The 27,469-nt window shown below is 48.3% G+C and overlaps 1 protein-coding gene across 1 annotated transcript; it reads left to right on the forward strand.

The window, feature by feature from the left end:
* Positions 1 to 2,547: 2,547 nt before the first annotated feature.
* Positions 2,548 to 26,944, forward strand: CHRNA3 (cholinergic receptor nicotinic alpha 3 subunit). The gene is made up of 6 exons (XM_077128486.1): positions 2,548 to 2,638; positions 4,429 to 4,568; positions 4,683 to 4,727; positions 6,542 to 6,651; positions 15,428 to 16,439; positions 25,569 to 26,944. The coding sequence occupies exons 1-6, from the start codon at positions 2,548 to 2,550 to the stop codon at positions 25,695 to 25,697; spliced, it is 1,527 nt and encodes a 508-aa protein (XP_076984601.1). The 3' UTR covers positions 25,698 to 26,944.
* The last annotated feature ends 525 nt before the right edge of the window (positions 26,945 to 27,469 follow it).

Here is a 27,469-nt window from a genome sequence, read left to right on the forward strand (position 1 = left end):
TGATCTAATTACAGATTCAAACGTACAGTATTGAATAGGGATTATTCTGTCTTTACGAAATGGGATTTAGATTAAAACATGGCTTTTCTAGGGGACAGACATCCTTTCAAACCAGCACAACTTCCTTTCGATGTCCAGTTCTGTGAATTTCAACACATATATAGATTAGTGGAACCAACACCACAATGAAAGAGATATAACACCCCAAAAAAGAAAATCCCAAAGCCCTCCTGCGATCCCTTCATTCCTAGCCCCTGGCAACCACTGATCTTTTTCTTCACCACACTAGTTTTGTTGTTTTCTTTTTCTTTTTCCAAGAATGCCATTCAAATGGAACCACACAGCATGTCACCTTGGAGGCTGGCTTCTTTCATCCTGCAGAGCATCTCTGAGAGTCACCCAAGTTGTCCAGGGCATCAGTGGTTTCTTCCTTTGTGCTGCTGAGCAGTTTCTATTGTAGGGGGTTGAAGAATGCTGGGTTATTTCCCAGTTAGGGGCAATTATGAATAGAGCTGCTATAAATATTCCCTGTAGGATTTTGTGTGAACCAAGTTTTCATTTCTCTGGATAAACCCTCAGGAGTGTGATTGTTGGGTCAAACAGTAAGTGTGTGCTTAGGTATGTCAGAAAGGGCCAAAAGGTTTTCTAAGGTGGCCGGACCATTTTGCCTTCTTACCAGCAATGTAGGAAAGACTCTGCATCGGTATTTTTTGTTTTAGCCATCTTACTGGATTTGAAGAGGGGCATTTTACCCGGGTTTTAAGTTGCATTTCCCTAATGTGACACAAACATCCTTTCGTGTGCTTATTTGCCTTCACTGGGTTCTCTGCTGAAGTGTATAACTGTTTTGCTCATTTAAAAATTGGAGTTTTTCTTACTGAACTTTTAAAAAACAAACAAACATATATACATAGCCATAAAATTCACCCATTTTAAGGGTACAATGAGTTTTAGGATGTTTATTATCACAATCCAGCTTTGGAACATTTTTATCACCCCAAAAAGCTCCCTCATACCTGTTTATACTTACAATTGAGTGTTGAGAGTCCTGTGTTGGCATGTGTGACGTGCAAAATATTTTCTTTCAGCCAGGAGAATGAGAATGCTTAAAATGGGGGCCAAAGAGGTGGGCTGCAGTGCTTGCAAAACATTTTCTGGGTCCTTCAAAAGTCTTCCATTTGTTTGGTTTTAAGGTGGGTAGATGCTCCTTCCTGAAAATAAGTAAGGCTACTCAACATTTGCTGGAATGCCAAGAGGAGCGCTTACCCCAAAGCTTCCTCCAGTGAAAAAGGGAGGACTGTGAGCGTCCCCAGTTGTGCCCCTTCACCAGGGCAGCCTTCCCGGGTCACTGCACGTTCCTGGGGGCAGCCTACGGTTGCAGACGTGGCCTCTGCCGGAGCATGCAGGCGCCAGGGCCAGCGCAGTGGGGAGCACCCTCTTGAAGTCTCGTTTTTGTTTATTTTGGTTTTTTTTTATCTTTGTTTTACTTTTTTTCTTTTTAAAAATTTTTATTTATGAAGACAAACACACTTAGAGCCGCCAAAAGCGGACATCTTAGCTTAACTACAGGCATATTTGAATAAAGTATCCAAATAATCATTGTAAAGCCTGTTTCCACGGTACGTTTCATAAATCAATTTAAAATGGTGTTTCACTTTTAATCAAGGAAAGTTTCAAACATACACTAAAGTAGGAGACCAGTGTAAATGAACTCCAGCCCCCATCACCCAGCCTCAGCAATGATCAATTTAAACGGCCGATATTATGTCCACGGGCTCTAGGCCACCCCCCCTAAGCTATAAGGGCTCTAAAATCAAACAGCCAATTGTCATGACCACATCTAAAAAAATATATAGTAACAATTACTTAAAAGCGTCAAATACTGGAGGCCTTGTGAGGGCCTGCCAGCACCTCTCCGGAGAAGCAGCAGGTTCCTGGCCGCCTGCCTCACCCAGGGGTCCCCACGCCCCTTAGGGACCCGCACACGTCCCAGGAGCTAGGGACCGTCTCGCCCTTTTTTCTTCCTCGTGGACCGCGACAGTCTCGCTCGGATAGGGAGGGGCTCCGAGCCGTCCTTGGGGGGCTCCGCACGCCAGAGAGCGACGGTAGAGACCCCGCAGCCCGGGGGCGGGGGACCACGAGTCCCCTCCCTTTCGGGGCGCGACCGCTCTGCCCACGCCCGGGACTCCGGAAGCCCCACGCGGGGCGTGCCCGGGCCTTTGGCCGGCCCGCAGCGTTCCGGAGCCCCGGCGGCGGGGCGTGGGCGTGGGCGTGGGCGGGGCCCCCACAGCGGCAGGCGGGGTCCGCGCCCCGGGATGGGCGTGTCGGCGGGAGGAGCCAGCGCCCGGCGCGCACCGAGGCCCGCGCGTCCCCGGCCACCGCACGGCTGCGTCGCGAGCTCGGCAGGGGCCAGGTTGTCACCCCGACGGCGGCGCCCGCCCTTTCGGGTTCGCTCGGCCCGTGGCCGCCAGCAAAGTCCGCCCGGAGGCGCTGCCCTGCCGCCCGCCCCGTCCGCGCGGGGTCTGCCACCAGCCCGGGCGACGAGCGATGGACGCGCGGCGGCACCCAGCCCGCACACGGGGTCTCCTTCGGCCGCCGCCGCTGCCGCTCTGGCTGTTGCTGCTGCTGCTGCTGCCAGGTCGGGCGCCTGGGCGCGGGGCTGGGGGTGGTGGGAGGGACGGAAGTCCCGGTTCCGGGGTGCACAGTCCGGAGGGGGCAGGGGCGCGGGCGAAGCGCAGGGCAGCGGAGAGTTGGGGTGCAGAGGAGGGTGGGGCTGGGGGCGCCGTTCCCTGGGTCACGGACGCGAGGCGAATTGGATAGGGCGTGCTGTCTTCCTTAGGGCTCACGGTTCCAGAGCGTCTTGGGGGAGCCTCCAGGAAGGCACGGGGTGCGGGTGGGGGTGGCTCCGGATTGCTGAGCCCTTTCGGCTCGGTGCCCGGGCACTCCGGGGTTGAGTCCTGCTCTGTGCACTGGTTGCCAGCCTGGCGCACCGAGGCCTCCGGTTCCACCTCCGGTGCATCCTGCCCAGCTCCTCGTTTCACATACAGGGGGAGAAACTGAGGCCAGAGAGGGCCAAAGACGTGCCCAAAGCCCAAAGTGTCGGTAAAGGTTGGCGGGCGCGGTTTCGGGATCGCGGCGGGAGCCGGCCTCCCCACTGCGCTGGGCTCGGCAGGCTCTGCCCCCCGCGGGGCGCGCCCTCGCTTCCCCGCCACTCTCCAGGGGAACCCGTTACGCCCTCGGAGGGGAGCCCGGCCCTTGCCAGAAAGCCCTTTGGGAGGCGCGCCTGTGGTTGAGCTGATACCTTGGCAGGGGCCGCAGGGGATTGCCCTGAGCCCAGGCGGGGTGGTCACTTGGGAGAATGCCGGCCGAGCCATGTGCTTCTGCCTTGGTGCTGCGACCCTCCCTATTCAGCTGTGCTGACATCTACCGCCCCCCCCCCCAGCCCCACCCCGCACTCGTGTGGCCTCTCTCTTAATTCTGAGGACAAGGCAGGGAGCCAAGATACGATCCCAGGGTCTGGAGATACTGGTTCCCACTTCCCTAAGGATTCCTCTCATCCCCTCCACACGGTTGTCCCCAGATCTGTACGTGGGAAAAGGCCGACAACTGATCTAAGATGCCGCATCTGTGCTGGTGTGTGGTTTACAGACAAAGGGGGTCCCTAAGGGTTTCCAGGGAGGTGAGGTGTGTGAGGCACCTCACCTTCTCGGGGTGTGAAGGCAGCATTAGTTATGGGTCACGCTCTGGGATTACAGGGGCCACGTGGGTACTTGGCTTCTTTAAAAGGGCTTCATCCCTGCAGGACTCCGGGTGGGGTGAAGGAAGCCACAGATCTGGACTGTAGTCTTTCCCCTGGGCTGGGAGGCAGGACACATGGACCCGGGCAGCCCTGGGCGGTCCTGCCCCTGGGGCTGGACTGGTCATCTCAGCATCCTGGAAGCAGTGAGGGCTGGACCTCAGCGGGCTGTTTGCATCGCACCCCTGCCCTGTAGTAGCCGCGAGACTAAGGATGGCTAATGGTTCTGAAGCTCTTCCCACGTGCCCAGCACTGAGCTAAGCACTTCACACATAACAACCCCCGGAGGGGCGGTCATTTCCAGTCTATTTTTACAGATCAAAGATGAGATTCAGACAGGTTAAGCCACCTGCCTAAACTCACACAGCTCCCTTGTGCTTTGCCATGATTTGAGCCACATGTTCCAACGTCAGAGCCCAGGTTTATAACCGCTGTGCCTCCCTCTGTGTGCGTGACCTGGTGTAATCCCTGCTCCTGCTGGGCCTCGGTTTCCCCATCTGTAGCTCTGCAAACCTGGGGTTCCATAGAGTACCCCCCAGTGGGTGAAGGAGAGGCTGTAGGTAGATGATATCCCTGCTTTGGGGTGTAGCAAGGGAGAGTTTCCCCGGGGTCTGACAGGCTATTTCCCTCAGTGGCCAGCACCTCTGAGGCCGAGCACCGTTTGTTTGAGCGGCTGTTCACAGATTACAACGAAATTATCCGTCCTGTGGCCAACGTGTCCGACCCCGTGATCATCCGTTTTGAGGTGTCCATGTCTCAGCTGGTGAAGGTGGTGAGTGCCGGGGCCACGAGCCGGGGCCGTGGTGGGGGCTGGGTGGGGAGGGGGCTTCCGGAGCCAGCCTGTTTTTCTGAGTCACCCGCTGTCTGCCTTAATCTCTCCCTGTAGGATGAAGTAAACCAGATCATGGAAACCAACCTGTGGCTGAAGCAGGTAAGGGTCAGGCCCCGCGCCCTGCTGCCCCCTGGTGGTGCCCGCTGGCCTTGCCCTCGCTGGGCCGGGAAGGGCGGGGCTGGTGCTGCACACAGATTGGGGACCAAACTGGGCTTGGGGTGACATGCACTGTGCTGCAGACCCCTGAAAGGTTCTCACGTCACAGACGGACAGACTGCAGCCTGGAGAGAGAGACTTTCTCCTCACGTCACACCACAAAATGGGGCAGACCTGGGACCATACCCAGACCCCGACTCCAGGGCAGGCGGAGACCACCTTCCCTTCCTCTTGCCACAAGCTCCTCCTCAAGTCAGAAGGAGATGTTTGTCGACGTTGGTGGAGCGAGGGTGGAGGCTCTGCATTATCCCATCTCACTCAGCCTCCCAGGCTGGTCCAGCCACGCTAAGAGAGCTGCTGACCCACATATGCCCCGGGCTCAGCTCGCGCAGCTTCCCTCCTTGCAAGGCTGGAAGGCCAGATGGGCCCAGCAGCCCCCCAGCTCTCCTCCTGGGCTCAGACCCCCCCAGCCTCTGCTCCCAAACACTTCCTGGGCATTCCCCACCAAACTCCGCAGAAGCCAGCTCTGCTTAGCCTGGACATGGAACAGGCTTTTGTGTGATTGAGCAGCACCCTCTCTTTGGGGCTTCGTGGGGAACGTGTCTGATGAGACCCCCAGAGAGCCATTTCCGGGGGTGCAAGCAGCAGGAGCTAAGGCATGGAAGCTGGACCCTGGCACTAGAGCGACATGAAAAAGCACCCTAGTCCTTCTTTGACTGATAGGGGCCTGTGGGCTTGCCCATCATCATGGAGACAGTGGCTTCCCTAGAGCTGGGCAGTGGCCTGCAGACTTTGAGCCCAGGGCTCTCTCTCCAGCTGCGCCCCTGTGAAAAAGTGGGCCAGTGAGGTCTGTGGCATGGGAGACTCGGTGACATGCAGCAGGGGTAGGGCATGCCTGAGATGGTTTATGTCAAGAGAAAGTAAACCCTGCTGGTCCTTCTGCTGTACTCTTCTCCTCCCTGCCTCCTGCCCTCCCTGCCTCCTGCCCTCCCTGCCTCCTGCCCTCCCTGCCTCCTCCCCTCCCTGCCTCCTCCCCTCCCTGCCTCCTGCCCTCCCTGCCTCCTCCCCTCCCTGCCTCCTCCCCTCCCTGCCTCCTGCCCTCCCTGCCTCCTGCCCTCCCTGCCTCCTCCCCTCCCTGCCTCCTCCCCTCCCTGCCTCCTCCCCTCCCTGCCTCCTGCCCTCCCTGCCTCCTCCCCTCCCTGCCTCCTCCCCTCCCTGCCTCCTCCCCTCCCTGCCTCCTGCCCTCCCTGCCTCCTCCCCTCCCTGCCTCCTGCCCTCCCTGCCTCCTCCCCTCCCTGCCTCCTGCCCTCCCTGCCTCCTCCCCTCCCTGCCTCCTGCCCTCCCTGCCTCCTCCCCTCCCTGCCTCCTCCCCTCCCTGCCTCCTGCCCTCCCTGCCTCCTGCCCTCCCTGCCTCCTCCCCTCCCTGCCTCCTGACCTCCCTGCCTCCTGCCCTCCCTGCCTCCTCCCCTCCCTGCCTCCTGCCCTCCCTGCCTCCTGCCCTCCCTGCCTCCTGCCCTCCCTGCCTCCTCCCCTCCCTGCCTCCTGCCCTCCCTGCCTCCTGCCCTCCCTGCCTCCTCCCCTCCCTGCCTCCTGCCCTCCCTGCCTCCTGCCCTCCCTGCCTCCTCCCCTCCCTGCCTCCTCCCCTCCCTGCCTCCTGCCCTCCCTGCCTCCTGCCCTCCCTGCCTCCTGCCCTCCCTGCCTCCTCCCCTCCCGCACCCATCCCCTCCCGCACCCATCCCCTGCACCCCCACCCCCAGATCTGGAATGACTACAAGCTGAAGTGGAACCCCTCTGAGTACGATGGCGCAGAGTTCATGCGTGTCCCTGCCCAGAAGATCTGGAAACCGGACATCGTGCTGTATAACAAGTGAGATTCCGGGGCAGCCCGTGCCGTCTCGGCTTGTCGTTCTGGGCTCCTGGCCCTCCGTCCATTGCAGCTTTACCCTGGCCTTCGTCGGGGCTTTTCCAAGAGGGTTCTATCCAGTTGCTCACTCAGCAAGTATTTACTGAGTATCTACTCCATGTCAGGCGCTGGAGATACAGCGGTGAGCAAAACAGAGAGCCCTTCCCTGCTTCCAGGAGTTCATCCCAGCGGGGAGGGCAGGCGTGAGTCATTACGTCCAAGGACGCCATTACAAGCTGGGGGAAGGGCGGGGAAGGCGGGTACTGGGGGGCATGACATCTGCCGTCCAAGTCCCCGGGGAGGTTGCAGCGGGGGCCGGCGGCGAGGCTGGGAGGTTAGGGCCACGGGAAGGCTTCATTCTTTTGCTCACCAGGCAAATAGCCCCTGCCAGCTCCTGACCCTGCCACATGCTGGGGGGGTGGTGGTGGTGGTGGAAGCAGGGGGTTCAGTCGTGTCCCCAAAGGCCAGTGAGCCGAAGGCCGAGACAGCCATGGAGAATGGCAGCATGCCGAGGGGCAGGGGGTGCCTCTGAGGGGCCATGTGCGGGTGGAAGAGGACCTGCGAAGAAAGCTTTGCACTAAGCCCTGAAGTGAGTGTCGGGTCTGACGGAGGGGAGGCTGGAGCAGATGCAGGGCGTGGGGGCAGGAGAGTGTGTCACCGGCCGCCGGGGACCAGCCCCCGGGAGTGCGGGAGAGAGCCCTGACTGCAGTGTCACAGCCCTTTGCAGGCAGGTGGGCATGGGAACCAACCGCCCCTCCTCACCCTCTTCTCGGAAGGAAGGGGAGGGGGCTGGGGGGCTGAACTGCACAAGCCTGAGGTGCTGGTGTGTGAGCCCGTGTCCCCAGCCCAGCCGACCAGCACGGCTACCTAAAAGCTGTTTAACGATATAGGTCCCTCTTTGTTCCTTACTGTTTTCTATTTAATAGACACTGTATTGTGCACAGATCTCTACCCCTGTCCCCACGCCCAGCCCCACAGAAAGCCTGCAGCCTCGGGTGAGGGCTGGGCCCAGGCGTGTGGGTCTGGGGCCCGGGCGCAGCCTGCTTTGGGAATCGCCAGGCCAGCCGGTCCCCATGCTTTTCAGCTGAGGATCCCGGGCCTGGAGTGGACAGATGACTTCACTCAGTGGCTGCGTGGCAGAGCCGGGCGTGGGGTGCTCTCAGCATCCCAGCCTGGCTTTGGGGCCCTGTGAGCAGTGAGTGAACGTGAGGGGCCGATGATGTGTTCACAGGGGCTCAGCCGACACCCTAGCCCCATCCCTGCCTCTGTCCTCAAACCCCCCCCTGCCCTCCCCTGAGAGCAAACCTCCCATCTGGAAAGGACCTGCCAGCAGGCAATCACCCCCCTCCATGAGGGCACACTCCGAACCTTCTCTTATAGGAAAAGTCTGTGAGCCTCAGGGAAAGGGTCATGTGTCCTCCCCAGCAGGGAAAGTGGGACCCCCAGGTGCAGAGCAGGGAGAGGTTTTCTGGGTGGCTGCATGTAGGCTGAGAAGTAATTGAGAAGGATGACTCTAGGGATGGACAAGAAAGTGGGTGGTTCCACCAGTCCACAGCAGCTGTTTGTAGGCTAGTGCCCCAACCCTTGGCCCAGCAACCTTAGGAAACCTCTCCCCTCTCTCCCCTTGTTCTAGTCTGCTAGTTGCCAGAATGCAATATACCAGAAATGGAATGGCTTTTAAAAAGGGGAGTTTAGCAAGTTTCTAGTTTCTAGTTCTAAGGCCAAGAAAATGTCCCAATTAAAGCAAGTCTATAGAAATGTCCAAACTATAGAAATGTCCAAACTAAGGCATCCAGGGAAAGACACCTTGGTTCAAGAAGGCTGATGAAGTTCAGGGTTTCTCTCTCAAGTGGAGAGGCACATGGTGAACACAGTCAGGGCTTCTCTCTCAGCTGGAAGAGCACATGGTGAACATGGTATCATCTGCTAACTTCCTCTCCAGCTCCCCAGGAAGCATTTTCCTTCTTCATCTCCAAAAGTCGCTGGACTCTCTGCTTCGTGGTGCTGCAGCGTTCTCTGTTGTGGCTTCCTTGTGGCTCTGTCGTTCTTCTCTGCTCTCTCTGAATCTCCAGCTTTCTCCAAAATGTTTCCTCTTTTATAGGATTCCGGTAAAGGAATCAAGACCCACTTCGAGTTTAATACCTACACTTGACTGAGTCACGTCTCCATGGAGATAATCTAATTAAAATTTCCAATCTATGGCACTGAATAGGGACCAGAAGAAACAGCTGCCTTCACAAAATGGGATTAGGATTAAAGCATGGCTCTTCTAGAGTACATGCAGCCTTTCAAACCAGCACACCCCTCAATGCTTCCTGCCAGTCTGATCCTGCCCCTCAGGAAGCCTTTAAAACCTGTCTTTCCTCAGCCCTCCCAGAGCTGCACTTTCTACATTTAAGCTCTCTTATTATGAAAATACAAATTTTAATCAACTTTTACAGTATGTAATTGGTTTGTTCTCCAAAGATTAAAGCATAATATTTTTGTACCTTTTTTTAATTTCTAGTATTTTAATGATTGAACACTTTTCAGCAGAAAACGTCATATAGCATTAGTCTAATTTTAATGAATAAAAGCATCCTGTGTTTAGCTTTTCTTATGCCATATTAGTATGAGCTAATAAATTTTGCTAATAGTATTAGCACTGTTAGTTTTAGGATTAGATTTAGTATTAGGAGAATCTGTGTTCTTTGCTGACTCCCATTTTCTCGTCATGGGTATAAACAAAAGGAAGCCTTGAGCTGCTCACTTCAAAGGCAGCTTGTGTTTTATTTACTCTGTGGCCAAGGAAACACAGCATTTATAAATTTGATAAATTTTTTTCCATGCACTTTGTGTCTGTAGAATGGGCCATAAAGAAGTGGGCCCCAAGATAAACTCAGCTAGTTTGCAGAAGTTTTTCCTTGCACTGATGAACAGGCATGGAAATCTCATGATCTAAAGATGCTTTGGGAGTTGAGCAGGGTGCAGACAATTTCTGCTAAGCTAGAATTAAGAAAATAGGCAAAAATTTTTATCTTATGTTTTGGGTTTTATAGCTTTTTTCTGAATGGCAATCTTGGGTGAACAGCTGGGGTATTTTAAGATGTGCGCTTTTCATAATAATGAGAGACATATGAAATGCTTCACATTGGATGTGGAGCAAAACCCATATCATAAGGAATTTCCTTGGAATCTAAAGCTGAAAATAACACTTAAAGAAAATCATCCAATACTTCTCTCTCCTAGTTAGAAGTTCTGTTTCCCAGGATTGGCCTTCTGTTGAGGGTTTCTCTTCATTTTGGTACTCTAGAAATACAACTTTGTTTCTCCAATGATTTTTGTTTGCTAAAGCTCATTCTCTCCTAGGATCCTCAGAGACTGATCCTGGACACCACATACCCTAAGTTCTTGCAGTTCATAACTGAGTGAAGTCTTTATAGCTCACTTTGGCTGGATATAAAATCCTTGGCTTGTATTTTCTCCCATAAAAATCTTAAAGGTACCATCTCAGTGTCTTCTGGTGTGAAGTGTTGCTGTCGAAATTTGATGCCAATCTGATTTTCTTTTCTCTGTATGTAAGGTGACTTTTGAGAGTAAAAGAGAACACTATTAATAGGTATACAAGGACCTCAGGTGTAAAATAGGACCTTTCCAGGCAAGCTGTCGTGTGTTGTCACCTTGTTTATACGTGGAGTGTTCTTTCAGCTTCGATACCCAGAGGAATTTTGCCTCCATTCTTAAAGTCTAGTTGTTTTTCCTAGAATATCTTGGGGCTGCCTATCCTTAGTAAATTTCCTCATGTAGATAAGCCTTCTTTTATTTGGTTATGGTTTTTAAAATTTTTTCTGTTCCATTGCTTTTCTTCTCCAGGGACTCTGTTTTTACATATATTGGAACTTCTTTGCCTGTATTTTTAATATGTTGTTTTCTCTCAAATTATTTCTCTTTCTTTCTGCTTGATCTTAAAACTTTCTCCTTTCTGTCTTCTGTTTCTATTACCATGCTTTCCTTGGTGTTTTCCTGCTCTTATGTTTCTAATATTTGAACTTTTCTTTCCAAAATGACTTTTTTCTTCCTTTTTCCTTTTCTTTCCTAAATTCCTGTCAGCTCTTTACACATCCTCCTGTTGTTTAGCCACATTATTTCTTAGCTTTTCCATTTCTGATTTATGCTACTATTTCACAATAGTTTCTAAAGGTTTCTTCATTCTTTTTGCTTAATTTGTAACATCAGATTATAGCTTTCGTCTGCTTTGTAGCTCTGTTTTTCTGGTGTGCTCTTATCTGCTGATATGTTATTCAGTTATTCTTTTCGTACATATTTTTTGCAGTGTGCTTTTGGGATTCAATCCCAGTATTTTTCTCTTGCTCTTGTTAACGCGAGGTGGCCTTTGCTGCACCTTTAGGAATAAGTTCCTATGTGAAGGGAGCAGGTAAGTGTAGCTTTTCTGGCTGTACCTGCTTCTGAGTTCCCTCTTTGAAGCATTAAAAAACCTGACCTTTCCCTCTGGATTGGTCTCTGTTGTATGGGAAGGGAGTATTTGGGGGGCATTTCTGCTCCTTGGGCGCTGAAGTCGCACTGACTCATGTCTCTGCAGGCCCACGGGGCGTCCCACAGTCGTCTCTTTTGCCCTTTCCCCCAAACCAGAACCCGTGACCCGCTCTCAGAGATCTGCTTGCTGAGGGTTCCAGGCAGCCTCTTTAAGGAGGGCAGGTGTTTCGTGATGGATTCCCTGTCTGGGGCTCCCAGGACATGACCTGTCCCCTCTGTTCCCTCGGTGACCCCACCCAACTCATCCTGCTCAGATTCCACCCGACCCTGCTGCTGGGGTTGGGACCCCACGCTCTCTTCATCCGAGGCTCACGGACGCTGTAACCTGACTGTAGATGATGCTGTCAGTAGGTTTTCCTTTTGCTCTCCTCCCTGCCCTACTTTTCTGAGGGAATTTGAAGGGATTAAAAAAGCTAATGCCATCAAGATCTCTTTCAAACCCCTCACCTCTTCCATCCCCACTGAAGCTCTTGATTTTCCCTTGTGTTAAAGCAATACTTTTAGTGATTGTTTGCATCTGTCCTGCCTTTTTCTTCTTGGTGTTTTTTTGACATTTTTTTAAATGTGAAAGGTAACACATATACAAAATAGCAATACATGTTCAAGGCATTTTAAACGAGTAGTTTATTCAACAGATTTTAAAGTTTGATATGGGTTATAGTTCCACAATTTTTCATTTTTTTTCTTCTAGCTGCTCCAAGACACAGGAGACCAAAAGAAATATCAATATATTGATTCAGTAGTCCTACTCAGTTGTTACATCCTGTCTTCTCTATTATGCTCTTCCTTCCCTCTCTCTTTTATTTTTTTTGTGAAAAATAACATAAATACAGAGAAGCAATAAATTTCAAAGCACATCACAACAATTAGTTGTAGAACAGATTTCAGAGTTTGGTATGGGTTACAATTCCACATTTTTAGGTTTTTGTTTCTAGCTGCTCTAAGTTACTGGAGGCTAACAGAAATACCAGCATTAATGATTCAGCATTCATATTCATTTATTAAGTCCTATCTTCTATGTATAACTCCACCATCACCTTTGATCTTTCTCCCAGTCTTTAGGGGTATTTGGGCTATGCCCATTCTAACTTTCTCATGTTGGAAGGGGCTGTCAATAATGGCATAGGGAGATGGAACTAGCTGACGTTCTGGAAGGGCTGGTCCCTCTGCATTTCAGGGCTTACGTGGTCCTTAATTTTATTTTTTTGTAATCAACTCGCGTGCTTCTGCAGCTTACTGGCCGAGACCCTCTCTTGGACCACTGTCTCTTGGGTTCCTCTTGGGGGGTGAGACCTTCGTTTATTTCTTCTTCTGTTGTTTTTTTGTTTTGTTTTTTTTTTGGCATGGGCAGGCACCGGGAATCGAACCTGGGTCTCCGGCATGGGAGGCGAGAACTCTGCCTGCTGCGCCACCGTGGCCTGCCCTTCGTTTATTTCTTGGGCATTCATTCACTCAGCACATACTTGCCAAGTTCCTGCCAAGTGGCTGGCCTGTGCCTGATCCGAGCCCCCGCACTGGCTCTTCATGTTCTCTGTCTCCCAGCGGCACGAACGGGACGCCTGCAGCACCCAAGCAGCGGGTGGCCTTTCGGCCCAGGCAGACCTGGCCACGGGGTTCCAGGGTCCCCAGTTCTGACTGGCCAAGGCTGTGCCGTGGACTCTCTGCGGGATCATCAGGCCCTCAGTTTCCTCCTGCAAGAAATGAAAGGACTGGGCTGGAGCAGGGGTTGGCATACCTGGTCCACAGAGGGCCAGGTGGGTAGTGTGTCAGGCTTGCAGGGTCTCTGCTGCAGCCCCCCAGCCCTGCCACTGCGGCAGGAAAGCAGCACAGACAGTATGTTAACTTTATATACACAACCGGGCAGCCGGAGCCCCGGCCTAGACCCTGGAGCCTGAGGTCCCTTCCTCCTCGGGCGTTTTGTCGACCCAGGAGGCTCCAGGGACCTGGCAGGATGGCTGCTCGGGCGCTGGACGCAGGTTGAGCCCACCTGGGGGCTGTGTGGACGGCTTCCTTCCTCCACCTACACTTTTTCCTCAAGCCAGGGGCCAGGAATAATCGTGGGGGGGGAATTGAGGGCACCGTCGAGGTGTAGTGGGGGCTCTGAATGTCATAACCCCAGCAAGGTGGTCTTGGGACAGACAGGCCGACCTGGTGGTGACCGCTCCGCAGAACCCAAGGAGGCAGCAGGGCCCCGGGGCAGCAGGGAGCGGGAACGTGTTCCAGCAGAGGTCCCCTACAGTGTTCGCAAGTCCTTGTCCGGTAGCAGTGGCAGCACAGGGGAGGCCCTAAATGCTCAGGTTTTGCAATTGCTCTTCACAGCCCCTGTTTGAAGGCGAAGGAGCATGGCGGCGTGTCGTCATTTCAAATGCTGACCCCCCAGAAATCCCACAGGGCTGATGGAGGGAGCGTGGGGAGCCTTCCCGGGGCAGGGGGGCACTGTGAAGTGTGCCCAGCCTTACTCCTGGATGAGCTCAGCTGGCTGCTGCAGGAGAGATGCTGTGCGCACGATGTGACGGGGGGTAATGAGTTTATCGTCGGCAGATCTGTTAAGCAGACCTGTGTGTAGACGCAAACAAGACAGCTCTAGTGAGGAAAGATCAAAGGTGATGGTGTAGTTATACGGAGAAGGTCGGGTTTAACAAATGAGTGTGAGTGTGGAATCAGTATATTGATATTTCTTTTAGCCTCCAGTACCTTAGAGCAGCTGGAAGTAAAAACCTAAAATTGTGGAATTGTAACCCACACCCAACTCTGAGGTCTGTGCTGCAACTAATTGTTGCAATGTTCTTTGAAATTTATTGCTTTTCTGGATATATGCTATTTTTCACACAAAAAAGAAAAGGATGAGTATAACAGAGTAGATAGGATTTAACAAATGAACATGACTGCTGAATTAATATATTGATACTTCTTTTGGACTCCAGTGTCTTAGGGCAGCTAGAAGAAAAAATGAACAATCATGGAATTGTAACCCACGCTAAACCTTAAAATCTGTTGTATAACCACTCGTTAAAATGTACTTGGACATTTAAAAAAGAAAATAATGAAGTCAATCTTATCTAAGGAAAAAAAAGATGATTCTAAGTAAGATATGTATCTCTGTGTAAAGAGAAAAGAAGGTGTTCCTTTTATCTACGGTAAGGACAGATGAGTAAAACATATGGAATGAAAATAAATAAATTATAGGGAGAACAAATGTTAAAATTTAAAAATATATATATTGGATAGATGGAAATACTAGTGGTCAATGAGAGGGAGGGGTAAGGGGTATGATATGAGTGAGTTTTTTCTTTTTTTCTTTTTATTCCTTTTTCTGGAGTGATGCAAATGTTCTAAGAAAAGATCATGGCGATGAGTATACTACTACGTGATGACATCGTGAGCTGTTGATTGTACACCATGGATGGAATGTTTGTATGCTAAGAATGTGTGTGCCTGTAGGTTGTTGTATAAATAAAGATAAAAATAAAAAAAAAGAAAGAAGAAAGGAAGGAAGAAAAACTTGGGAAGAAAAGAGCAAAGATAGGGAAACTGAAGGTGAGGGAACCTGCTATGCTGAAAACAAGGAATCAGAAAACAAGTTGATTCATTCTGAGACAGTGCTAGGAGGAATGGGGAGTGTGGCGAGTGATAGAATCAGGATCCAGAGATGGGGTTTGGTCATAAACCCACTACCAGGGTTTATTTTTATAGGGTGGCTCCCGTAGGTGGTCCCTGCATCCCAGTCACCCAGTGGGGAATGAATGAGGGGATGCGGGCAAGGTCCATGCCGCAGGGACAGTAGGAGGCAAAGACCCTCAGAAGCCGCCTAAACAGGATGGTCACTTACGTCCCATGGAAAGAAAGCTCACTTGCCATTTCTTTACTTAAAGGGAAAAATCCTTTTCTGATGCACAGAGTTTTCTCAACAAATAACAAGTCGGGCGTTGTACTTTAGAGGTATGAGCTGGAGGGGTGGCAAGTGTGTCATGCTGTTGAGGAGGTGGGGGGTGGTCTCAGCTGTACCAGCTCATCAGCTTGTGCCCCTCTCTGGGCCTCAGCATCCCCGCTGGTGAAATTTGGGGTGATGAGCCCAATGACTTTTGGCCCCCTTTGGCACTCAGAGGCCATTTGTTTCATGCCTCCAGTTTCTTGCTGCTTACTTGGCGGTGGCACGAGAGGCTGGAGGCTGAGCCTGTGTTGCATGGCCCCCTGTTTGTCCCTGCAGTGCCGTTGGGGATTTCCAGGTGGATGACAAGACCAAGGCCTTACTCAAGCACACAGGGGAGGTGACTTGGATACCCCCGGCCATCTTTAAGAGCTCATGCAAGATCGACGTGACCTACTTCCCATTTGATTACCAAAACTGCACCATGAAGTTTGGTTCCTGGTCCTACGACAAGGCAAAAATCGACTTGGTCCTGATCGGCGATTCCATGAACCTCAAGGACTACTGGGAGAGTGGCGAGTGGGCCATCATCAAAGCCCCTGGCTACAAACACGACATCAAATACAACTGCTGCGAGGAAATCTACACGGATATCACGTACTCCCTGTACATCCGGCGCCTGCCCTTGTTTTACACCATCAACCTCATCATCCCCTGCCTTCTCATCTCCTTCCTGACCGTCCTCGTCTTCTACCTGCCCTCCGACTGCGGGGAGAAGGTGACGCTCTGCATCTCGGTCCTTCTCTCCTTGACTGTGTTTCTCCTGGTCATCACTGAGACCATCCCGTCCACCTCCCTGGTGATTCCCCTGATTGGCGAGTACCTCCTGTTCACCATGATTTTTGTGACCTTGTCCATTGTCATCACGGTGTTTGTCCTCAATGTGCACTACCGAACCCCAACCACGCACACCATGCCTGCCTGGGTGAAGACCATCTTCTTGAACCTGCTTCCCAGGATGATGTTCATGATCAGACCAGCAAGCAACGAAGGGAACGCTCAGAAGCCGAGAGCTTTCTACAGCGCTGAGCTTTCCAACCTGAATTGCTTCAGCCGTCCAGAGTCCAAAGGCTGCAAGGAAGGCTACCCCTGCCAGGATGGGATGTGCGGCTGCTGCCATCATCGCAGGATCAAGATCTCAAATTTCAGTGCCAACCTCACAAGAAGCTCCAGTGCTGAATCTGTCGATGCCATGCTGTCCCTCTCCGCTTTGTCCCCGGAAGTCAAAGAAGCTATCGAAAGCGTCAAGTATATTGCTGAAAATATGAAAGCACAAAATGAAGCCAAAGAGGTAAGGAGATAGTTATGATGAGATCGGTCATTCATTCATTCAACAAACCTTTAGTGTTTCCGTGTAGGGTAAGGCGTAGGGTGGGAGTTAAGAAATTTGGCTCTCAAGTCAGGAGGCTGTGTTCAGACCAATTCTTCCACTTACCCAGCACATGTCCTTGGATTGTTACCTTACCTCTCCTCCCTGAGCCTGTTTTCTCATCTGTAAAACGGGATGACAAAGCTTGTGAATATATGGTGCCCTGACGTTAATCACTGGGCTGCCAGTAGTTTGGGCCAATAGAACACCTGATGTCAGGAGAGAGTGGATTAGTAGATAGGCTGGAGAAAGGCTCAGGTGAGATTATCTCCAAGCCGTATGCATCAGCTGAGCTTACATTTTTATTTTTACTTTCTAATTAAGTTTATTTTTCCATCGAGGTATAATTTACATAAAGTGGCACATCTTAAGTATACAGCTCAATGGGTTTTTACATTATGTATACTCCCATGTAACCATCCAAGTAAAAATCGAGAACATTTCCAGGGCCCCAGCAAGTTCCCTCTTTGCCCTCTCCAAGCCGCTCTCTCCCTCCTTATTCTGTGACCACATGCTGACTTTCTCCACGTGGATTCGTCCTGCCTATTCTTCCGTGCCCTGTAAATGAAATCTCAGGGTATGAACTCTTCTGTAGCTGACTTCTTGCATTCAACGCCCTGTTTTTCAGGTTAATTCTTGTTGGTGTGAATGTAACATTTCACAGTCCGACTATACCATTTTCTGTTTATTTATTTGACAGTTGTTAGATGTTTGGTTATTTCCAGTTTGGGGCTATTATGACTAAGGCTGGCGAGCTTTCTCACACCTGTCTTTTGGTGATTAAGTGCTCATTTCTCTTGGATATATACCTAGGAGTGGAGCTGCTGGCTCATTGGATAGATGTGTTTTTTTTTTTTAACTTTTTTATTATATAATATAACATATATGTATAAAGCAAAGAAAGGAAAAAGCAATCGTTTTCAAAAGCACTCTTCAACAAGTAGTTACAGGACAGATCCCAGAGTTTGTCATGGGCTACCACACCATCCTCTCGGATTTTTCCTTCTAGCTGCTCCAGAACACTGGAGGCTAGAAGGGATAGATATTTTTTTATCATCACAATCGATTTTTTTTCTTTTTTGTGAAAAATAACATATATACAAAAAAGCAATAGATTTCAAAGCAGAGTGCAACAATTAGTTGTAGAACAGATTTCAGAGTTTGGTATGAGTTACAATTTCACAGTTTTAGGTTTCTACTTCTAGCGGCTCTAAGATACTGGAGACTAAAAGAAACATCAATTTAGTGATTCAGCATCATACTCATTTGTATGGTGTAGGGAACCACAATGCTGTTTTTATTTGCATTTCCCAGTTAAGTAGTGATGTGGCGCTCTTTTTCATATGCTTATTGGCCATTGGAATATCTTCTTGGGTAAAATTATTCAAATTCCTTTGCCCATTTTTAAAACTGTGTGAGCTCATTTTCATCTCTTTCCAAAATCTTGTGCTAGAACTAATGTTACATACTACAGATAAGAAATTTTTATGCTAAATGATGTTATGTGCCTGGCTCCCGCCCTGACTCTTTTTTACCCCCAAGTTTACATCCAATAATTTTATAAGAAGCTCTGTTTTAAAATTATGAGGCTTTGAGTTGATTATTAGGGAAGAGCCCATCACCAGATCATTTCAGCTCCGGATGCACTGTAAGTAATTAACGTGGGTAGCAAATGCCTTGGGCCTTTCCTATTCAGCCGTGAATGGCCTGCAGAAGTAGATAGGGTGGGCAGAGGGGAGCCAGCACCAGCTGCTGTCCTCACGTCATCTGAGCAACTGAGAACACGTCCTGTGGACATAACACAGGCACCACCTCCGGCCAATCCCACGAGTTCAGCCAAAATGTCAGGCAATTAAAATCAGTCGAAGCAATTGTTAGACATTGTTCTAGTTTGCTAGCTACCAGGATGCAATATACCAGAAACGGAAGGCTTTTAAAAAGGGGAATTTAATAACCTGCAAGTTAACAGTTTTTAGTTTTTAGGTGGAAATGTCCAATTAAAGCAAGTCTATAGAAGTGTCCATCTAAGGCATCCAGGGAAAGATACCTTGGTTCAAGAAGGCCGATGAAGTTCAGGGTTTCTCTCTGAAGTGAGATGGCACATGGCGAACACTAAGCCAGGGTTTCTCTCACATCTGGAAGGGCACATGGCGAACATGGCATCATCTGCTAGCTTCCTCTCCTGGCTTCCTGTTTCATGAAGCTCCCCGAGAGGCATTTTCCTGCTTCATCTCCAAAGCGCTGGCTGATGGACTCTCTGCTTCGTGGTGCTGCAGCATTCTCTGCTCTCTCTGAATCTCCTCACATTCTCCAAAATGTTTCCTCTTCTATAGGATTCCAGTAAACTAATCAAGATCCACCCAAACGGGTGGAAACACGTCTCCACCTAATCTAGCTTAACAATCACTCTTGATTGAGTCACATCTCCAGGGAGATGATGTAATTATAGTCTCGAACATACAGTACTGAATAGGGATTAGAAGAAACAGCTGCCTTTACGAAAGGGAATTAGGATTCAAACATGGCTTTTCTAGGCTACATCCATCCTTTCAAACCAGCAGAGACAGGAAGTCAGTGACTGGCACAAATCACTTTCATTTGTTGAACACTGATAACTTTTGCAGACATTCTCTACCCTTTACCAGTTTTTAAAAATAATGATTTCTCTTTCTGAAGTTAGCAAACATTTAACTAACGGTGGAGCCCTAAGAACCTGTACTCTAGCCTTGGACAGCTATTCCGAATTACCTTTATTCACAAAATCACTCACGAGGCGTTGTACAGTTTCACCATCCTGAAATTGTTGGAGCTTCAGTAGGGTCTGAGACATGTACAGAGACAGACATCGGGGAAAAGACGGTATTTAAATTAAAGTGGTCACAAACCTAAATGCCGGAAGATAAATAAGGGAACAAGCCTGAAGGTGGCAACAGGGCAACAGGGAGTAGTGGAGTCTGTGACAGACCAGTGGCACGCACTCTGTCTCCGGGGGCGGCTGCTGCTTACCTCCGATCATTTGTCACCACACGGGAAGTTGTTGCCTGATTCTCCAGTTTTTCCAGGGGAAGCAGAAATCTGGACCGCAGGCCATAGGCCTGCAACCTGTGGATGAGAGCGTGCTGAGAGCTGGAATAAAGGTGCCTCCTCAATGCTCTAGGGTAGGGTGGAGTTGCCTGAGGAACGCCTTCCTTCTCTCACTGTGTCACTTCCACTCTGCTGTGAGCACACAGGTTTCCAGAGAGATTGCAATTTCCTAAGTCTTTTGGTTCCAACACGGCACTTTTTTTTTTGCATGGGCAGGTACGGGGAATCGAACCCGGGTCTCCGGCATGGCAGGCGAGAACTCTACCTGCTGAGCCACCGTGGCCCACCCAACACGACTGGTTTTAACCATCCTGGGCTCCTTTTTAAAGAAGCAGGCTCATTGCTCCTAAAGCCACCTCTCTGTGGCTCTCCCGCCCCTGTCTTGTGCTCTGGTCCCTAAAGGGAGGGCAGTGTCCTAGTGTCCAGCTCATCGTGACTGGTTTTTTGTTTGTTTGTTTTTAAGTTGTTCACACAGGTCCTCCCCACTTCCAAACACCCCATCTTTTTTTATACATAATTGTGTAATACACACACACACACACACACACACACACACACACACACACATTACCATACAATTTGCCATGTTAACTGTTTTTTAAGCATACAGTTTAGCGGCATTAATTCCTTTTACACCGGTGTGCTACCACCCCCATAACCTGTACTCTACTCTCTTTCTCTAATAATTTGCTTATTCTAGTTACTTAATATAAGTGGAATCATACAATATCTGTCCGTTTGTGTCTGGCTTATTTTGCTCAGCAGAATGTTTTCAGGGTTCATTCATGTTGTCGTGTGTATCAGAACTTTACACCTTTTTTAAAAAAACTTTTATTCTGGTGACATATATACAACCTAAAATTTCCCATTTTATCCACTTTGAGTTGTACAATCCAGTGCTGTTAATTATAGTCTCAATGTTGTGCCACCCTCACCACCACCCATGACCATGACTTTTCCAGCACCCCACACAGAAATCTGTACCAATTGTGATAGTTAGATTCAGGTGTCCACTCGGCCAGGTGATGGTGCCCAGTTGTTCTGTTTCTGTGGACATCAATCATCAGCATGTGAAATTCATTTGTGACCGATTACATTTGAGGTCAGGAAGGGGAATGACTTAAAGAAGTTCCATAATGAGTGAGGTTTAATTTAATTAGCTGGAGGCTAGAAAGAGAGGTCAGAAGAGAGCCCAGCAGCTCAGCATAACACATCTCAGCACGCGCAGCTCAGCCCAGATGTTTGGAGATGGAGGAAGGAATCACCCGGGGGAAAGCAGCTGGAACCCAGAAGCCTGGAGAGAAGACCAGCAGACACTGCTGTGTGCCTTCCCGTATGACAGAGAAACTCAGAGGAAAGCCAGCTGCCTTTGCTCTGAAGAACTATACATTTGTAACTAAATAAATTCCCTTATTAAAAGCAATCCATCTTTGGTGTATTCCATTCTTGCAGCTTTAGCAAACTGAAACACCAAGTAAGCTTTAACTCCCTGTTCTCTACCCTCCCCAGCTCCTGGTAACCTGTATTCTAGTTTCTGACTTTATGAGTTTGCACATTCTACTTGTTTCAAATAAGTGAGATCATACAATAGTTGTCCTTTTGTGTCTGCCCCATTTCACTCAACTTGATGTCTTCAAGATTCATCCTTGTTATCGCCTGTATCCGAACTTCATTAATACTCCATTATATGTATATGATATTTTGTTTTTCCATTCATCTATTGATGGTCACTTGGGTTGCTTCCATCTTTTGACTATAGTAAATAATGGCACTGAGAATATCAGTGTGCAAATATCGGTGTGAGTCCCTGCTTTCCATTCTTTGGGCCTTTACCTACGAGTGCAATTGCCAAGTCATATGGCAGTTTGATGTTTTACTCTCTGAGGAACAGTCAAACCCCTTTCCACGGGTGCTCCATCCACCATTTTACATTCCCACTCAATGCACGAGAGTTCCTGTTTCTCTACATCCTACGAACACCTGTTAGTTTTCAACTTTTAAATAATAGCCATCCCTGTGGGTGTGACGTGGTATTCTCACATTCAATCTTATTAATAAGAAGTTTAATTAGTAGTAATTATTCTTTAAGTTCAGACTTAGGGCTAGGATTGGGTTACCAAATTAGGAAACTAGTTAGGGAGCTCCCCTGAGAGCCCACGGAAGTGCTCTGCTGGGGAGGTTCTTATGACTCCTCTTTCCATGGCTGGTTCTGGTGTACTGGTTGCTCGCCAGGCCTTGAAGTGTGCACAGATCAGAGCCACCCACTTCCTGTTTGGTTGAGACCAGCAGTTTCCTGTATGGTTGAGATGTACATATTCCATTAATTCCCTTCACAGCCTGTCTTATGAACAATTATTTATTAACTTGCATTTATTGTCATTTTGGGGGGGTTAAATTTCTGCCATCTTATTACATGCTTTCCATTTACTATCTGTATTTTTTTTTTTTTGCCTCATATCTTGTCAATCACTGGAAAGTTCAGTCTTTTTCCTGTTGGCTGAAAGCCACGTGCTCTATTATTTTATTCTTTTAGTAGCTGATTTAGACCCATATTCAAGTCCTCTTTTCTGATTCTCCCTGCCTCTTGTATTTCTCTCTCTGTTTTGCACTGCTCTCCCCCCACTTCTTCCCCTTTGATCTTCCCCACCTCCTGGAACACCCTGGGTGTTGCTAGAGCTTTAATTCTGGATTTTATAAATATACTTTTTGTTTTGGTCATTCCTTAGTCTACAGTCAAGTTTACTAAATCACTTTTACTTAACCCTTCATAGATATCTTATGGTGTTCTCTTAGATTTCTCTTACTAGCATACCTTCTCAAGAATGTTTATTGGTTAACCTTCTCAGGGTCACACATTTATTATGCCCTCACTTTTAAGTGAGTGTTCAGTTGGATACAAAATTTTAGGGCCGAAGTTCTTTCCCTTAAGTACTTAGAAAATACTGCTCCGTGGTCTTTGTGCCCCAGTGTCACTTTTGGAAAGTTTTCAGTTAATCCGAGTGCTAGCTCTTTGTAAGTGATCTATAGTGTCTTAGGAGCTGTTGGGATTATCTTTTTGTAGAGAAATCTAATGACTTTGAACACAGTGCATCCAGATGTGGTTCTGTCCTAATTTTTTGGGCATTCTTTTAAGCCATTTCATTCTGAGGTTTTTCATTTTTCTTTAATTCTGGGAAATTCAAGGTCATTATTTTTCTAAAGCATCCCCACCCACCACTTAGCTCTTTGCTTTCTCTGAATTCCAGTTGTACAGATTGGACACATCTGCTTCCAGCCTCTACATCTCTTTCTTTTATACTTCCCTCCTCTTCACTCCCTTCTTTTTCCCCCAGCAGTTTCTCAGTCTCATCTCCCACCTCCCAGCTTCTTTCCTCAGCTGCATCTCCCCTCCCTACTTTTCCCATCTGTTGAGTTCTTTATCACAACTGTTCTGTTTTTTCACACCTGCATTTCCACTTGGTTTGTCAATAAAACTGCTTGTTCCTACTTCGTCTTTCAAATATTCCCTCTCATCTCTGCAGATATGTTTAAGTCCTCACCTCTGTGCTCCATAAATTCTCTTTCAGATGCCTAAGTTTGTATCCAGGGCCTGCAAACTCACTTTTTCTTGGGGTGTCAGCCATCCTTGTGGCGTCGTCCTCAGAGGAGATGCTCAGTCCAGGCCCCATCTTGTCCCACCCGTACAGACCCAGGGCAAAGGGCCCACATCGCCACGAGCTGGGCTAGATTCCCCCTCCTCAAGGGCACTCCCCTGCTCCAGGCCACCTTGCCACTCAGAGGACCTGTTTCCCACCTGGCACCAGTGTCGTCCAAGCCCCCTTCCTTTGACTGAAGTTTCTCAGTCCTCGATGTGGGAGGAGAAGAAGAAGCCTCAGGCTACCGCTGGCCAGTGGGCACCTTTTATTCTCTGCTCTTCGCTTCAGGCAGGTTCTGCTTGGCTCGGAAGTCTGCCCCAAATCTGCATCTCAGGGCTGGGAAGGGGCAGGCTGTAAAGGAGCAGCATGGCTGGAGGGAGAGCACAGTGCCAGAGCTCTCCCGTCTCTCTGTCCTGCGGGGCTGCCATGCCCTCCCCCATGAGCATGCTCACCCACCCACACCTCCCCAGGTTGATCACATTTCAAGCGAATTCTCCTCTTGCGTCTGTGGCATCTCCAGGGCTGGGCTGGGAGACGGAGCAAACCCTGTAGCTTGGGCTGGTTCAACGCTTTGCTTTACAGCGAAATGTCCTGTTAGTTGTCATTAGCTTCCAAAGTTTCCAGAATGAAATTTGTGTTCTAAAGGTTTGCAGGGTTAGATATAAAATTCAATTTCACCCAACTCTTTGGGCAGCGCTTTTTGTTTCCCTGGGATAGATCCCATCTTCCTTCACTAGGCTAAACCATGTGAGTTGCTGCCAGCGAGAGATTCGTGCTTGGGTGAGGGCTTTTGTGGTCTGCATTAACGTCAGTACATACCGTTCATTAAGGACTCCGTGCCGGGCACATTATTTCATTTAATCCTCAAAACGAACCTCTGAGGTAGGTACTGTTGTTATCCCCATTTGACAGATGAGGCCATTCTGGCTCACCCCGCTGTCCCCTAGAGCCTTAGGGTTGACAAGTGGGCAGAGAGGGTAAGAATGTAAGGTCTCTTGTGGTTTTGAAGTGCTTACAAACCACAGTCTTAGGAATTCAAAACAGAGGAGCTTGTGGTGAACGTGGCAGTATAATTCTAATTTTACCTGACTTCTTAGTGTCACCAGGTGTCATGGTTAGGGACAGGTGTCAACTTGGCCAAGTTGTGGTACCTGTTCATCTGATTGGGCAAGTGCTGGCCTGTCTGTTGCAATGAGGACATTTCATAGGATTAGGTCATGATCACGTCAGCTGCATCCACAGCTGATTCCATTTGTAATCAGCCAAAGGGGAGTGTCTTCTGCAATTAGTGATGCTAAATCCAATCATGGGAAGCCTTTTAAGGAGGACTCAGAGGAGACAGGTCGCATTCCTGCTTTGGCTGGTGAGCCTCTCCTGTGGAGTTCATCCAGGCCATCCATTGGAGTCATCGGCTTCGCAGCCTGCCCTGTGATTTTGGACTCTGCGTTCCTACGGTCACGTGAGACACTTTCATAAATTTTATATTTGCAAGTGTTCCCTGTTGATTCTGTTTCTCTAGAGAACCCTAACTAATACACCAGGAGAATATAACTTGCTCTGGCTCATAATGGTCCAATAAAATCCCTGTCTCCCAGTCCTATTTCGGTGCCCTTAATGAAATTACTAAATCACACATGCTGCCTCTTCATTATGCGATTATTTCTTTAAAATTGGTTGATTCATGGGTTCTCTTTTTCAATTCAATTATAGTTTCTTTGCTTTCTGAGTTGTCTAGGCATATAATTACACAATTCTGCTTTCTATTTCGAGCTCAAATGGAAGCTATGTTATCTAGAATTAGAATTAGTCTTGCTACTTCTTCCACCTTTTATTTTACTGCTGGCAGTGATTTTCAGACTTCTCTCTCACTGCACAGTCAAGGGTATTTTGGCCTTAATAATTAAAGATGACATTTGGGCAGCTGGAAATGGTGGGGGGAGGGGTGGGGGGACACTGGGGGAGGCGGAATGATGATGGGTTTGCCCTGGGGTGCTTATTTTTGGAACTAGCTGACAGATGTTAACAAACGTATATTCAGTTTAGGTAAAATAGCTTCCGTATACATTAAGACATTTCTGATTTGAAACAGGGCTAACATGACAAATGTCTTCTACCTGCTGCCCCACAGCATCAAAAGGATCGAGCATGGCAGATGTCTTCAGACCACGTCCATTAGAGAAAAATGATCCCTTGCACACTGCAAACAAAATGGGTTTTACTGCTGCAGCATATTGAATATTGAATATTGAAAACATGTTCGCTTTGCTTTCCTTTCAGGCTTCCCCACCTCCATCCCCCGCTTTCATGATTTTTTTCTTTTTTGTCTTCTCAGATTCAGGATGATTGGAAGTACGTTGCCATGGTGATTGATCGAATTTTCCTGTGGGTTTTCATCCTGGTGTGCATTTTAGGGACAGCGGGGTTGTTTCTGCAGCCCTTGATGGCCAGGGATGATGTGTAAGCACTAAAACGGGGACCTGCCCGAGGCTCATTTATGGGGGGAGGTGGGGGGGGCTGTTTCAAAGCAGGAATACACTTCCTGCCATCAGAATACCGACCTCGTTTCTGACAGTTCAAGGTTTGTCCAGTTGACTTGAACTTTGTCAAAAAAGAATCATGCAAGACAAATGTTGGAGTGTTTATTATGGATACATGAACACTGAACTGGCCTTTTTGACAAGATAAAAGAATGAATAAAAATGTCAAGGTGTAATTGTCACAGGGATAAATAGTATGCTGTGCCATAGGACATGTGAAAATGGGCTAAGTAGGAACACTGCCCCCCTTGAAGACACAGCTGTATAGAAAAACTTGCTGTTTAGAGAGACTGAAAACCTATTTAGTTCACTATGATAGCAGATATTCTGATGAGTGTTTAGCCCATAATCTCAAGTTTTATATTCTTTCAGCTATACCCCACTATTACCACTTCTTACCATGCATTTCTTGTGTATATGTTTTCTTTTTTACTGCTTTTCAAAAGTTTTTTACTGTTTACAGAGAGCTCAACTATTTATCTTGCATAATTGTAAGTTATTATATCGTTAGAAATGATGCTCAATCACACATTCGTTATTAATGAGCTTTAAAACAGGGTTTCTTAACCTTGGCACTATGACATTTTGGGCAGGATAATATTTTATTGTGGGGGGCTCTTCTGTGCATTATAGGACCCTTAGCAGCGTCGTCGGCTTCCACCTACTAGATGCCAGTCGCATTCTCCCCACCTGTGATAACCGGATGTGTCTCCAGACATTGTCAAGTGTCCCCTCAGGGACAAAACTGCCTCCAGTTGAGAATCACCACTTTAGACAAATTATTAAGAAAGATGGTAACCCATGCTATTCTGAATCTGAATCACCACTGACAGAAGCCATTTTCATCTTCTCGCTAGACATGACGATGCTTTTCCTGTGTGAAAATAAAACTTACAAATGTGCAGCCCACTCTGACTCATGTTTTGATAAGTCAAAAGGAAGATTTTTATAAAATTTATTTATATGTAAGATTTTCTGTAATAGTAACAGAAATAGATGTATGAGTACTCATGGCTGTATATATGTTAAAATAGCTAACAGGCAATTCATCAAACCAGACTTTGATTCATTAAATGGCATTAAACACCTGCCTAAAATAAAATGCAAATTAAACAGGGTCCTTCTGCCCTCTGAGAGTGTTGACTTGAACTTCGATGGGTTACTTCCTACAAACAAATAAGGCATCTATTTGTTCTCTTAAGAGCTAAGAGTTCTAAGTCAAATGCAAGTTTCTAGCAGGTTTTCCTTTGTGGTCACAGCTGAATGAGGGACAGGTAGAGATGAGATTTAACTTGCTTTCCTGTGCTACGTTACACTATACTGAATAAGTAGTAACAGGCTAAGACTCAATAACACTTAAAGACCTCTGAAACTCATAGATTCTATTGTAATTGTTGGAATGAGGGAGATAAAAGTGAAGCATTACAGTTATATAGCAGTGTGCTTGTTCTTAATTAGAATACCATCTTTTTATCTTGGCAGATGATTTTCTCATAGAATGATTTAGTAGCATCCATAGACATGTTTTAAAACAGGATCCATGTAATTCTACGGAATTATTCTAAAATCAAGTATAAGAAATTATCACAATATCTATAGAAGATTGTGCTATTAATTGTGGAAAATGTGGACAAGGGGGTTGAAATTAATGTTAAGGGCATGCAATCATGTGTCCACAGGAGTCATCTATTCTGTG

The sequence above is a fragment of the Tamandua tetradactyla genome, chromosome 14 (assembly GCF_023851605.1).
Source record: "Tamandua tetradactyla isolate mTamTet1 chromosome 14, mTamTet1.pri, whole genome shotgun sequence".
Lineage (NCBI taxonomy): Eukaryota > Metazoa > Chordata > Mammalia > Pilosa > Myrmecophagidae > Tamandua > Tamandua tetradactyla.